At 41.2% G+C, this 15,556-nt stretch overlaps 1 protein-coding gene across 3 annotated transcripts in view; it reads left to right on the top strand.

Annotated features, from left to right (window-relative positions):
* Nucleotides 1–15,339, top strand: part of KATNAL2 (katanin catalytic subunit A1 like 2) — a 59,847-nt gene extending 44,508 nt beyond the window's left edge. For all 3 annotated transcript variants that reach the window (XM_081149566.1, XM_081149565.1, XM_081149567.1), the window contains 4 exons: nt 1,730–1,840; nt 13,294–13,456; nt 14,301–14,403; nt 14,910–15,339. In XM_081149566.1, coding sequence (XP_081005692.1) covers nt 1,730–1,840; nt 13,294–13,456; nt 14,301–14,403; nt 14,910–15,049 — 517 coding nt within the window. In that variant the 3' untranslated portion in view covers nt 15,050–15,339. The remainder of the gene's footprint in view (nt 1–1,729; nt 1,841–13,293; nt 13,457–14,300; nt 14,404–14,909) is intronic.
* The last annotated feature ends 217 nt before the right edge of the window (nt 15,340–15,556 follow it).

Raw genomic sequence — 15,556 nt, 5'->3', positions numbered from 1 at the left:
CACTGAACTTGGCTCCTCTGGCTTGAAAAGAAACAAGTCTCTAGGAAATCTCAACATGACTATATTTATTAATGACCTCTAATGGTCTGTCATGAAGGCAGAACTAATAGTAATAAATAGCAAATAATTAGCTTGTTGGAAATATAACTAGAATATAATTTATGAAATTTTACTTATTGAAAACCATTTTTCCAGCAGGGAAAAATAACCATTAAGGTCCATGGGACTCTTACCATTGATTGAAACGGGATGATTCCATGGCTTAATGGGTGCTGTTAGCCCCAGGCTGGGACCCTCAGCCTCTCTATACAGGGCCTGGCAGGAGCCGGCAGCTACGGAGGTGCCAGGCTGGGAGCCCACCAGACCCCCTAGTGGTCATTCCCTCTGCAGAGCCCCTGGCCGCCTGGTCTCCCTTACCCTAGGGACCTGTGCACTCACTCTTACATTCGCTTTGTCAGTCTCCATCCCCGGGTCCCCCGCAGCTTTGATTGAGCTAATTTGGAAACTTCATCTACTATCCTTGATGGAGGAGTGTGCTCTGGGTTTATACTGAATATCTCTTTCCTTGTCTGGAACTTAAATTCTAAAACTAGAATCTTCAAGTAGTCAGGGAATCAATGTAGGTGCTTGGAAGACTTTTTGGGTCCTATTAAGTTAAAAGAATAATAATTAGGGGCAAATGCTGAATAAATATGTAACTATACTGTGAGACTGTCTTCTCTCTTAGGAAACGGGAGTTAGATAGTAAGGGGCACAGCTCCTTAACAATCACATACCTGGTTTGGGTTGCCACCATACATATGCAGAGATGAGAAGCTGAGTGTCGTGTTGTCCAAGACAGGCCTTTTTTGCCCTTTTATGCCCATCTAAAGAAGTGATGGTCAGCACTTAGAGCCAGCTTGGATGTTCAGACCCTGTGGTGGCCGCTTGCTGGTGGGGAGCTGGAGGCGAACTCGCACAGACGGCTGCCTCCCGTTCATTACCTTGCCTCTTATTAAAAGACAGTGAAACAGGTTCAGACTAGTGGTTGATCTCTCTTTTTGGACAGTTTATATCCACAAATTATACTAAAAGAAATACTTCTTGTGAAAGTTCTTTTATGCCTGCTATATAAATGAAAAGGATTATTCTCAATTATGCCATTTACAAAGGGTAAATAGCCCTGGCCAGTTTGGTCAGTGGTTAGAGCGTCAGCCTGCAGACCAGAGGGTCCCTGGTTTGACCCCATCAAGGGCAGTGCCTGGGTCGCAGGTTCCTGCCCTGGTCCCGGCGTGTTTAGGAGGCAATCAATCGATGTGTGTGTGTGTGTGTGTCTCCACTCCTCCTCTCTCCCTCCCACTCTCTCTGGAAATCAATGGGGAAAATGTCCTCGGGTGAGGGTTAAAAAAATAATACTAAATAGCACTGCAGGTGGACAGGGCCGGGCTGCATTTCATCTCCCAGTGGCACTGTCTGCCCTTCAGTCATTTTCTAGTTTGCTGTCAACCTTTCGTTTTCTTTTCAGTATAATCATTATATTAGTTTATGTCCTCTCAATTACTGCCTTTGGGAAAAGAATACCAAATGGCTTCTTTCCTCCAACTCTAATACAAGTGGCTTCTGAGAATGAGGCCGGGAAGGGTGAGCTGTCATAAGAGAACCCCTCCCCGGGCACCGAGTCGTCGCTGAGCGCTGCCCTTGGGGAGGGAGGGCTCTGCCCGGAGAACCTCACCTCCTCGTCTCTCTCTAGGGGAGAGCACGAAGGAAGCCTTCGGATGAAGACAGAGCTGCTGGTGCAGATGGATGGGCTGGCTCGCTCAGAAGATCTTGTGTTTGTCTTAGCAGCTTCTAACCTGCCCTGGTAAGAGATTTAGAGTACATTCTGAATATATTTTCATGAGCCACTGAGTACAGATGAAGATACTATATTGACCACTTTGGGCAAAGCCTCGTTGTTTGGTTCCAGCCCTGGAAGATTAATCTGAAGGCTCTCCTGTTCAAGTCCTCAATTCTTGCTATGTGTACTGTGAACGAATCTGCCTTAATAGAAGGAACATAGGCCGGGAACATACCACTGACAATATTTAAAATGGATATTTTGAGTTTAAAGACAATGTATTTACTATGTTTAAACAGGAGTTTGGCAAGAACTATAAAATGCTAAAATTTCCACGACTTAAAAATATTCCAGAAATAATGTTTTGATTTTAACAGTAGTAAAATTAAAATTTTTTTAAGTTAGGAAGAAAATCTTTTCTTTAATGTTGCACAGTAAATAGGAAGCTAAACAATCTCTAATTAAAAATGTAATCTACTCCCAGAGTCTTTTATTCAAACTGATCCCAGAGTGGTTTAAGAACAATTCTAGAAGTGGAACTGGGAAATAAAAGATGTTGATGAGGGAAAACAATATCTATGTGGAGAATATATTTAAAAAATAATTATAATCTCTTTATAGTTCCAAGAATGTCTCCACATACATTATTTCCTTTGAGAGGCAGGTGAAACATAAGACATAAAGAAATGCTTCCTTCCCATTGGCAGAGGAAGACCAAGGTCACAGGAGGTCAATCCACCCAAAGTCAACAGCAAATCTGCAACAGAGCTCAAACTTGTGGCACTCGTATGTCACCCCTGTCCTTCCAGTTTTGTTTCCACATTCAAAGATGAAACTCTTCTGTAGTGCATGCCAATCATCTGGACATCCAAAACAGAGGTCACCGAAAAGAGATCATGACTGTTCATGTGTAATCTGTTATTTTAAATATATTCATAATTTAAACCTGGTTCCACCTCCCTTCAAATTTATAAAATGTTCTCTAATGTGTGAAGGTGATCAGCATTTTACATTTTGAAGATACAGGTTATTTATAGACAATATTAAAGTGGGGCCCAAACAGAGATGTGTCATTTAAATGTGACTACAGGAATCCTTCAGAGACGTCATCTCTGTTCCTTCGTCCATTTGAAACATGGTTGATCATAACACTTTACTTATGTTGTGTGAAAACGGTAACTTCCTGCCCGGCTCTTGGAAGGTCTGTGCCCCCAGGGAGACCTACACATTTTCTAGAGGAAGAGGGAACCCTCCACTCCCAGTGACACCTAGGACTTTGTTGAGGAAGTTACCATGCTGCCAGTCTCCCTAAGGTGATCGGTTTTTGGTAAGCCCCAAATGAAATGGTTCAGAGAGGAAGGAGGGGGAGGAGGGCGATTGGAATGAGAAGCAGTAGCTAACAAAGAATTAAAAATCAAATCAAGGATGTTTGGGAGGGCTTTTCTGAAAGAAGTGCCCCTCAACATGTCAAATGGCAAATACACACATGCTTTTAAGCTCGGATTCTATTATACCACAGATTGCTTCATTACAATGTACCTTGGAACCCACATGTTTTAACCCATATATCCTTGAGCATTGCTGGGGTTTTAAAAAAACATTTTATTATGAAAAATTCCAAACACTAAAGAAGACAAAAAATGCACAGTGAACCCACCATTTCCCAGTTTTAGTAACTAACAATCTTGCCCAATTGATTTCATCTGTTCCTGCCCCACTTTTTTTGCTGAGTATCTTAAATGATCTTATTGTTATTTCTCGCATATATACTTCAGGATACATCTTTTAAAAATAAGGGCATTTTCTTACATTATCGCCCTCAACAGAATTGATATTAATTCTTAGTATTACCTAATACTCAGTTTATATTCAGATTTCCCATATTGTTCTAAAAATGACTTTTTATAATTGATTTACTATACTGGTATCCAAACAAGGCTTGCATTTTGTAACTGGTTGTTCTCTTAAGTTTCTTTTAATCTAGAACAGACAGACTTCCTCCTTCCCTCCTCCTCCCATTTGCCATCGACTTGGCTGCCAGGGAGATTGTCTTGTAGAATGTCTAAACTTTCTGAATTTGGCTCATTGTATCCTCATGGTAGTATTTAGCTTCATTTCCTTGCCCCTATAATTACTCTAGACTAAAAGTTAGATTGATTAGATTCAGGATCAATGTAATTTTTTGGCAAACATACTTCATAGATGATGTTGCGTACATCGCATTGCACTGCATCCAGAGATAGGACAACATCCTGTTGTCCAGCTGTGGGTGACACCAAGATGGATCATTGGGTTCAGGTGTACAGTTCCCATCAATGGTTTTAGCATCCATTGATCTTTGCCTGAATCACTTATTTCACTAGGGGTATGAGTCTATCATTCCTTTTCATTGATAGCTGGGATTATTCTCTGTCACAGAACTTTCTCTCACCTAATAGGGTTATTTGATTACCCTGAAATATAGTTCATACTAGAAGAACAGGATCCTTTCTCTTTGATTTTTAGAGTCATGAGTTGGTGCCCTAGCAACCTGCAGTGGTAATCACTGTCTCTCTCTCTGTCCCCCCCCCCCCGTCTCTCTCTAATCTCATGACTTGTCAGGTATAGCCTCATCAATTTTTAAAAAGTCTTTGTTGAGATATAACTCACGTGACATACAGTCACCCATTTGAAGTGTACAATTCAGTGGTTATAACTATATTTATTTGGTTTACAACCATCACCATAATCAATTTTAGAACATTTTTCTTTACCCTCCAAAGAAACCTTATACCCATTAGCAATCACCCCCCACCCCCAGTACCAAGCAACCAGTAATCTATTTTCTGTTTTTATAGATTTGCCTATTCTCATAACTACAAGTGAAATTATTGTGGTAATTCTGTTTTCTTTGGTTTTATTTTAAAATATGTCTTTATTGATTTCAGAGAGAGGAAGGGAGAGGGAGAGAGATAGAAACATCAATGATGAGAGTCATTGATCAGCTGCTTCCTGCACGCTCCCTACTGGGGATCAAGCCCGAAACCCTGGCATGTGCCTTGACCGGGAATCAAACCTCGATCTCCTGGATCCTAGGTCAATGCTCAGCTGCTGAGCCACCCCGGCCGGGCTCTATGTTTAATTATATTAAGGAACTGCCAAACTGTCTTCCAAAGAGCTGCACCATTTTATATTCCTACTAGTAATGGATGAAGGTTCAATTTCTCAACATCCTCATCAACCCTTGTATTACTTTTTTGATTATAGCCGTCCTAGTGATGCGAAGTGGTATCTCAGTAGTTCTGATGTGCATTTCTCTGACGACTAATGATATTGAGCATCTTTTCACGTACTTACTGGTCAATTGCATGTCTTCTTTGGAGAAATGTCTTTTCAAATCCTTTGCCCATTTTCAAATTTGTCTTTTCATTACTGAGTTATAAGATTTGTTTTATATACTCTCTTTTATATATACACAAGCCCTCTATCAGACATATAATTTGCGGATATTTTCTCCTGTTCTGTGGCCATTAGTCAGGCCGGCCTCCCTCCCTCCCACCTTTTTCTCCCCTTCCATCCTCTCTCCCTTCTCTCCTTTCTGAGCATTTTTACTCCTCTTTCTCTCTTTCTGCCCTTCCTGAACTTTCCATGTCTGTTCTTCGCAGGTTTGGGGCATTCAGAAGACCCTATAACTAGTTACTCTACAGCAGCACTGTCTAATAGGAATACAACATGAGGCACACATACACTTTACATTTTCTAGTAGCCACATTAAAAATATAAAAAGAAACATAAAACTCATTTTAATAACATTATATTTAACCCATTATGCCTAAAATATTGTCATTTCAATACGTAATCAATATAAAAATATTGTGATATTTTACTTTATTTTTTCATAGTAAACCTTTGAAATCCAGTGTATATTTTACACTTATGGCACACTTCAGTTTGGATTAGCCAAATTTCAAGTGTCCAGTAGCTACATGTGGTTGATAGCTACAGTATTGGGCAGTGCGATCCAGAGACTAATTTGTCTGCCCCCACAATACTGTGGCAGAAATTGGTAATTGCCTCCCAATATTCAGTTTACCCAAAATAGAACTTGGGGGTTTCTTTCTTAGTCTTCCTGCTGTTAGGTGTGACCAAGGCAAAGCTTCTTTGTTATTTGTACAAGATGACCCAAGTTTCATTTGTACATTCTGCTCGAGACCTGGAATCAGCCATTGATTCACAGAGTCCTGCCCTTTTATGGGAAATGATATTTAGAGAGTCACAGTCTCACAATTAGGGGTGCTCCTTGCTACTGGATTATCATTACTTCCTGACCTTTTGATTGGGCAGAGCTAGGGAATACATAGGTTTTTTTTTTGTTTTTAGGTATGTTTTTATTGATTTCAGAGGGAGGAAGGGAGAGTGGTTGCCTCCCACATGTGCCCAGACCGGGCTAGGGATCAAGTCTGCAACTGAGGTACATGCCCTTGGCTGAAATCAAACCCAAGACCCTTCAGTCCACGGGCTGACGCTCTAACCACAGAGCAAAACTGGATAGGGCTAAATTCTTTGACTTTATATTGTATGTTTTCTCTGTGAAAATCTTAGTTTTTAACAACATTAATATGATTGATATTCATTTTATCCTACCATGTAAATCTATTTTATATTTGTGTGTATACTATGACTGTAACATTTTGATGAGGAAAATAGTATAGGTCTGGCCTAACTCAGATAGAAGAGCTAATTCAGGATTTCTCAATCTGAGCACTTTTGACATTTTGGGCCAGATAACTGTTTGGGGGCCGTCCTATTCATTGTATGAAGCTGAGTAGCACCCCTGGCCTCACCCCACTAGATGCCAGTAGCAACCCCCACCCTAGTGTGATAACCAAAATATGTCTCCGGACACTGTCAGATGTTCCTGGGGGCGGGGGCAAAATCACCCCCAGTTGAGACTCACTGGGCTAACAGTAGGAATTGACAGACATTGTATAGATATAAGTTGTCACATGCTGCACAGCTAAACTCTCAAGGACTGATTGATTGATTGATTGATTGATTGATTTAACCCTCACCTGAGGCTATTTTTCCACTGCTTTTCAGAGAGAGTGGACGGGAGAGAGAGGGAGAGAAACATGGACGTGAGAGAGACACATCCACTGGCTGCCTCCCGCACTTGCCCTGACTGGGCTGCGGACGGAGCCTGCAACCCAGGGACAGGAATGGAACCCAAGACCCTTCAGGCTGAGGGCCGACGCTCTAACCACTGACCCACACTGGCCAGGGCTCTCAAGGATTTTTTAAAGAATTCCATAGAATAACTGAACTTGGTTTACTTAGACAAAAGGAAACATAAATTTTTCTGTATCTTGACTTTTTGTTTAGTAAAATATTCTGGAGATCTTTCCAAATAAATACAGAAAATTCTTCCTTACTTTCTTTGGAGCTGTGTATGTGCCATTTAGTGCAGATGGTAATCTCTCCCAGTCACACGTGGGTTATTGATACTCTTTTCTATTACGAATAGTACTGTAATGAGTAATGGTGCGCATATATCACTTTGTGTATTTGCCAGTGTATCCTTGGGGTAGGTTCCTGGAAGTAGAATTGTTGGGTTAAGGGGTTAATGTGCATGGAATTATAGTAGAGATTGCCAAATTTCCCTCTATAGAGGTACATTTTGTATTCCCACTAGTGTCCTGCTTTCATTACTTAACATAGTAAGAACATTTCCAATGTCATTAAATAATCCTCAAAAATTGGATTTTGTAATGGCTGCCCAAAATTCCCACTTGTGAACATACCACAATTTAGTTAATCAGTCCTTCCCTGTTGAACATATGTGATGCTCCCAACTTCTCTCTCCTATATATAACACTGAAACAAATTCCTTATAAAAATCTTTGACAAAAATCTGGTTATTACTTTAGAACAGATTTCTAGAAGTAGAATTACTATATCAAAAGGTATAGATTTTTTAAGTCCCTTGCTACATATTGCCCAAGTCCTTCTCTCAGCAAGTACTGTGTTTTTATTAAGATTAGAACAGACCTTTGCATTGGCTTCAGAGTCTTAGGTGAGGGAAGAAACTTACCTGATTCAAGCAGTCTGTCCCTCTGGGGGAAATAATTAAGTCACATCAAACTATGTAAAAACCCAGTCCTAAAATCCCCAAAGAAATTCTTTACAGTTGGGTAGAGGTAGTTCTCATCGGTAGAATCTTTCAGGGCACTAGGCTATCCTTTACTGCTTGTTGACTTGCCAGCTTCCCTAGACGCACCCATTCTGTCTGCGAGGGGCAGTCATCCTACCCTTCTGGGCAGTGAGGTGGCGCGCGGGTCCTTTGTTTATTCAGTGCCTCTCCTCCAAGGAGCACCTTCCCTGCTCTGTAGCATCACAGAGAGGATAAGAAGGAAGCAAGAGTAACAGCTCATTGGTGTCATTTGATGTGTAAAATAAGTGATGAGGAGGATGACAAGTGTTGCATCATTAATATTACCACTTAAAGTAACAGCCATGTAAGGAATGTTTAGTGAGCACAATTAGGGCTAATTTGACCCTCCTTGATTGCTGAGTACTCAGAAACTCAGGCCTAGGAGTCCGGAGGGAAACTACTGAAAAGGGCCAGTAAGGCAAATGCCATCTTTAGCTATCTATTTAGCTTGATGGTAGTTTATACAAATAAGGTGTGAAAATTGTATGTGCGAAGCATGTTGAAACTCATCTTTTCCTTGCTATATTTCATTGTCCCTCTTAAAAGTCAGGCACCTGGTGTGACCAAACTCTGGATTAAAAAACACACCCCCCAAACCCTAATATTTAGAAGAAAGCATAAAATCGAAGAGATTACTGCTTTGGGAATGGGTAGAAATATACCTGTGTAAACCATTTCTTCCCATATGAAGTCACTCCTCTCTGGTTTGATATTTCTATAGAAGTGTATACATGTGATTGCAGAGCTCAGCAGACATAACCCAGTTCTTTCCACAATAACTCCATGGATCCCCTGGGCCCCAGGGAGAAGCTGGCCCCAGTGGGAAATTCAGGTAGGAGTTAGCTCATGCAGGGCTTACTGTGGGAGACAAGGTAACCTTCTATGCTTTAGTCACCAGCTCTCCACCATCTACCAACGAATATGACAATTCCTTAACTTGCTCTTCAAGGATTGCCAGGACCACTCACTTCATGGTGGTTATGGATATACTGCAAAGACTTTGCTTACAAAACTCTGTTTTTCTTTGAACACGCTGAGATAGTTTAAATTGAATATGTTTGAACTCTTGGATAAATGAACTAGAATTATGTTAGGTTTCCAAATTCTGTAAAATTTGGAATGATCCCTGTCCCAGGAACCACATGGTTTAATGGGGAGACAAACCACGGGGCTGAGGAAGGCTCTGGAAGGTTTGGTTCAGGAGCTCAGGGGTTCAGGTGCAAGGCCCTATAGCCCATGTAAACTGTGCAGGTGGCCACTGGGCTTTGCCACCTTGTGCACAGCAGCAGGCAGAGGTTCAGTGGCCAGGCTCTGATGCCTGTGAACCTTCTCTGTATCTCACATGTCACTCTCACTGGTGGCTTCTGACCTTTGAGGCAATGGAAGCACTAGATAACCAAAAGAAAGAAGACCTGAGAACAGAATAACTAGTCCAAATCAAAGTGTAAGAGCTAAAGGGAGTGTTTTCTGGTTGCCACAAGTTAAATTTTTTCTTATAAATCTATTGGCATAAAGAATAATTCCTGGGTACATTCCATTTGTCCTTTGTTTCCTCCCTTGTATGATTATATTATTATTGATGTCATTAAAAGTACATTCATCAGGCCCAGCTGTCAGAGTTGCACTTATTTTGTGCCCACAGGCAGTTTTGAGGTAAATCTCTTGCTTTAGGGCATTAGCTGATCAATACAGACATCTATAGAGAGGGATTGTTTTCCCACCTCCCTCTGCATGAAGTCACTCTGGATGGAATGGGGAGTTTAAGAAGGTGCCCCTACAGAACGTTCCCTCTGTAGTCCCCTCCCTTTTCAGGAGGGGACAGCAGGTCCAATGAAAGGCCTTGGAAGAAATATGGTGGCTTCTGGTCAACTCCAGCTCTGCTCTTTTTCAGCTTATTCACGCTTCTTTCCTGGTTTTTAGTCTGATCTCAAGTCTTATTTTATCTTTGAAGTTTACTGGACCAACATTCCTGCACTTCATGCCCGAACCTCCTTGTTATTGCCTTTATTTACTTTTAAGTGGGAGTTTGTCTTACTCATTTCTGTATGTTGGAGACTTAGCAGTGACAGCGCACTTGACAGATGGTTAATATTGCTGAACTGAACTAGTTCCTAACATGAGTTTGTTTCTTTTCTCTACTAAAAGAGCTCCCTTTGCCTTCTCTCCTCTCCTTCCCCCCACTCCTCTCACCTTCCCCTCCCACTAATTCGGCCACATCTCCCTGCGGTCTAAATCATCTCTGGATTCATTCAGACACACTCAGGTATTCTACCAATTTCATATTTTTGGAGATGTCTTCTAGAACCTTCTTACAAACTTCACACTGAACTGATTGTCCTCTTCACCCAGGATCTAGAGGAGACCCTGAGACTTCACCTCATCACCCTGGAAAGTCCTTCTCTTTCTGTGTCAGACTGTTTCTTGGATCCCATGTGGCCCTTTGGTTTGGTTACTCTCTCCCTTTGGTCCTCCAGGACTTTCCTGATAAGGGGTATGTGGGAGGTAAATTTAAAGCTTTGCATATTGAAAATACCTTTATTCTGTCTACCAACTAATTAATGGTTTGACCAGGACTTTTCCTCAGAATTTTGAAGGCATTGCTTTATTTTCTTTTAGTATCTCATGCTGTTCATGAGAAGTGTTATTCTTAATCCTCTGTATGTAACCTGTATTTTTCTCCTGGAATCTTTTATGATCCTCTTTGTCCTCAGGGTTCTGAGATTTCACCACCATGTGACTTAGAAGTCTACTAGCAGTGACTGTGTTGGCAGCGGACAGTGACTGAGGCGCAGGCTCCAGTGCCACCTCACTAGCTTTCTGACCTCATGCAAGCTACTCAACCTCTGTGCCTCAGTTTCCTCATCTTAAAATAGAGATAATAATAGTACCTACCTCATAGAGTTCTCATGGTAATTAAATGAATTAACATCTGTAAAATGCTTAAAACAGTACCTGCCACTTAGTGTTAAGCATTATCTTCTATTAATATGAAAAAAATCTCTTAGAGTTCTGCAAAGTTTCTGTGACCCTGTGCCCGAGTATAAATGTTGGTCTTGAGAGGGGGAATGGTTGTACAGGCGAAGAGGTGGCTGATTTTCTGATGTGAGATGAATTTCAACAGGGTGAGGCTGATAAATAGGTAACTGTTATTGCTGGTAAGACACCCCTGGACTATGGATTCCCAGCTCAGGATGAGAAGAATAACAGGGAAAGAAAAGACACAATCTGAAGTAATCTGGTCACTCCAATTTAGAATTCAGATATGCTGCCTGGAAGAGTATTTTCATTTTTCAACTTAAAAGGAAATATCATGACATAGATTCGGAATGACAGTAAGAAAAATGAGAGGATGTTTTGGAGATTCTCAGTGTCTTTATGAATGAGAAATATCTGGTGATGATGCCTTCATTGTTAGTCTTTATTAGTGATTAAGCTGGACCAACACACAGGCATTTCCTAATTTCTATACTAGGAAGTCAAACAATTGTTATCTTCCCTTCCAGGAACTTGAAATTTTAACTTATAAAGAGTTCACGGACTTACACTCAAAATGATCTATTGATAACAGGAATTATAATTCAGGGTAACTAAAGAGCCCCTGTTGATGAGGGAAAGCTCTACTTTAAATAATAATTCCAAATAATACATTTAGAATAAATGTTTTTAAAAAATATATCTTTATTGATTTCAGAGAGGAAAGGAGAGAGATAGAAACATCAATGATGAGAGAGTCATTGATCGAGCCTACTAACCCGGGCATGTGCCCTGACCAGGAATCGAACCCCGATCGCCTGGATCCTAGGTCGACATTCAACCACTGTGCCATGCCCGGCCGGACTAGAATAAAAAAATTTTAAATCACCATTTTGTACTGCTCTCGTGAAATAATTGATTCAAAGACGATTAATAGATGCAAAACCCACTGGTTGAAAGGGGATGGGGAAAGAAATATTCACATTGTGCTGAAGTACTGTACGTAGAATACTTACTATTTGCAAAGAAGTTTCATTTACAATAGACAGATATGCTGTCACCAGATGGTCCCAGTAATTAAACACAACATCACTAATAATGAGACAAACCAACAGGTGGATCCCAATATGATAAATATGAAAACATCATCATCTATACAATATACTTGCTAAAATGTTTATCTTGATTCTAATAATTAAGCTTTTAGATCTGAGTTTCATCTTAGAGAACAAGGGATAGAGGAAGCAGGTACACGACACCATGAGGAAAACATCAAGAGAATCCAGAATGTGGGACCTTCTAAAACTAGCCTTATCTTTTCAAAAAGGGGCCAGGGCAAGGAGACAGGTCTACATTATGAGACCTAAGAGATATAACCATATGTAATGCATGACCGTTGATTGGATTTTGGTTAGAAAAACTGTGAAAGTTTTTTTGGCATGATTGGAGAGATTTTAATATGGAATGAACATTAGACATATTATGCCATCAGTGTTAATTCTGTCAGGTGTCATAATAGCCTTGTAACTATGTAAGAAAATGACCTTTTTTGGAGCGGAGGGGATGCCAGCAGAAGTATTAGGGGTGGGATTTCAAGATGTAAATTACTTTGAAATAATTTAGCTAGACAAATAGATATGAAGCAGATATGGTAAAATGTTAACTGTTGTTGAATCAAGATGGTAGGTATATGGATATTCGCTGTTTTATTCTACACTGCTATTTGTTTGAAATTTTTATATTAAGATATTTAGGGAAATGGCTTGCAGATACAAAATTTTATAAACCTAACCTGACAGTGTTTTGGAAAGAGCACAAGTGTGTGCGCCAAAGGGCCACATTGGCATTGGGCACCCTGGAAGGAGCGTTTGCTCTCTGTGTTTACCCGAGCAATGGAGTGAGATGGTCATTCGCTCCAGAATGTATGAGAGTTTTGGAAGAATTAATGTACTTCCCAGAGTGCCCAAGTCACTGTCAGGCATAATTTACTCACGGGCAGGATCAGGTTGAATAATTCATGTTACAAATGCAATGGAAATGCTCCTTGTGGATTATTTTCCCCCAAATTAAGTCACTAAAAATTACCTCCTTTACATATGGTATTTTTAAGATTTTTTTTTCTCCCTTTTTTTAACCAATTCTTTCTCCCAAACAACATGAAGTAACTGTCCTACCCATTCAGGCACAGATGTAGAGTAACCGTTAAAGTGCAGAATGGCTTCCTGCAGTGCAAAATTGTTCTTAAACTGTGCTTGTTGCTTATGAAGTGAGTTTATGGCCCCAGCTGGTTCCTCTGTTTCTGATGTGACTTCAGGGAGCTGGACTGTGCCATGTTACGCCGCCTGGAGAAGAGGATTCTGGTTGATCTCCCCAGCAGGGAGGCCAGGCAGGCCATGATCCACCACTGGCTGCCCCCGGTGAGCAAGAGCAGAGCCCTGGAGCTGCGCACAGAGCTGGAGTACAGCATGCTGAGCGAGGTAAGCTGCCCTGGAGAGGTATCTGTGGGCCAAGCAGTCACCACATGACAGTCATCTAGGCAGGGTCTTCTTATGAGCTAAACCTCTTCCTTGAGTCACTAAGATCCAAGCTCCCCAACAATGCAAGAGTTCTTCATGAAAGAATGAGCTCTTTGTCACTTGGAAGTATTCAAGCAGAGAGAAACAATATGATACAGTTAAAACAGCATAGGGTTTAGACTTGGAGGACCTGTGGTCAAATCCTGGCCCTGCCAGCAGCTTACTAGCTATGTGACCTCAGGGGAATCACTTACTCTCCGAGACTCAGCTTCATTTGTAAAATGGGTAACATGCCACAAAGGATTACTGTGATGATGAAATGGAAGTCGTTCACAAATATGAAGGCTCTAGGTACATGTCTATTGCCCTCATCGTCACTGCCATCACTGACTCCTCTGAGTGGACACTTGAACTTGATGTTCGTTGAGGTTCCTCAAAGGCAGTCATGGTCTTATTTACAAGAACAAAAGTATCTACTTAAATTCGATCATCCTTGAATTTAGCACAAGGGCCCCATTAGGTTAATGTGGGTGGTCCAGTCCTTTACCAACATCTTATAACATATATTTGGATGGAGTCAGGAAGTTGTTCATTGCCCAGCTTCTTAGGTTATCCAGACATGCTAAAGGCCTCTTTTCCCAAGTATTATCTACCTGGGAATCTTTGTATAGTGTCCAGGGGCATGGAGTATGGGGGGCAGGTACAGAATCTAAACAGGGGCTCTGATCCTGGGTCCTGCCCAGAAGGATGTGATCACCACCAGCATTCTGCCTGCTGACCAATGGCTGGTTTGTGGCTGTTTCAGGAGACTGAGGGCTACTCAGGCTCAGACATTAAGTTGGTCTGCAGGGAGGCAGCTATGCGGCCTGTGAGGAAGATCTTCAATGCACTTGAAAATCACCAGTCAGGTAACGCTGGCATCACAGCAAAGGTGCTCTGGAAGGAAAATCTGTTTAAAAGTCCAACTTTCACCAGCAGATGGAGCCCTGTGCCTGTTCTTGGTGGCTCTTGACATTTGCACACATTCTTGGTCTTATCGTCCTTCCTACATTCAGCTCCTCCATCCTCTGGTGTTCTGTTTTGGATCCATTTTGCCCACAGATAATAAACTCCTTAGGGCTCGGGCTTTTATATCTCTGGCACACTATGATGTTGGACTGGACCCACTGCGGCACTATATAAATATTAAATAAAACTTTGATGATACATTTAAATCACATATTTTTGTCTGGACTGCAGGGGCCGAGTTGTACATTAAAGAATTTTTTCTGAGCCCTGTTTAGTCTTGACTTTTCTGCATTAACCATTAAGAATGTTGCATTATGCATTGTCTTGAAAGACGGTCTATTAGCATTGCAAGAGCATTGATCACCATAAGGTCGATTGTTGTGCTGTTACTGTTGTTTTTATCTAGAGAGCAGCGATTTACCTGGGATCCAGCTGGACACAGTGACCACTGCCGACTTTTTGGATGCATTAGCTCACACCAAGCCTTCAGCAAAGAACCTGACTCAGAGATACTCGGCCTGGCAAAGTGAGTTCGAGTCTGTATGAAATCACATTGACCCTGACCTGGCCACAAAGACAACCACGTAGGCCTTCTGGTTTATCAGTGTAAGTGGAAGGACATGATTGGAATAAGAAAAAATTGTTCTTGAAGACTGAATTAATTTGGACAACTATTGCTTTGGAACTTTGAGATATTTTCATTAATTTTTCATATTTGATGTCAGCAAAATATTAAAGATTTCAATTACAGGCAGATGGGCTACTAGGTCATACAATGGAGACTTTTCTTACAATTAGACTCAACGAAATTTTGATTAACAATTTCTTGCAGTGTTCCTCATTTGTGACTGGTGTTTTGATTTTGAAGGAAAAGATATAGTTAGGGAAACTGCGTTGGAATGCACGGTGCGGTTCTGAGTTGGGGAGCCAATTAGAAGCTAAGCTGACAGTGCAAGGGTGGATAAGGATGGGACCAGGAAAGAAATGTAGTCTTTCCCCTTCCTTCCTTCCTTCCTTCCTTCCTTCCTTCCTTCCTTCCTTCCTTCCTTCCTT

This window comes from Miniopterus schreibersii (assembly GCF_964146895.1).
Source record: "Miniopterus schreibersii genome assembly, chromosome: 10".
Taxonomy (NCBI): domain Eukaryota; kingdom Metazoa; phylum Chordata; class Mammalia; order Chiroptera; family Miniopteridae; genus Miniopterus; species Miniopterus schreibersii.
This window is presented reverse-complemented; position numbering and strand designations above follow the sequence as displayed.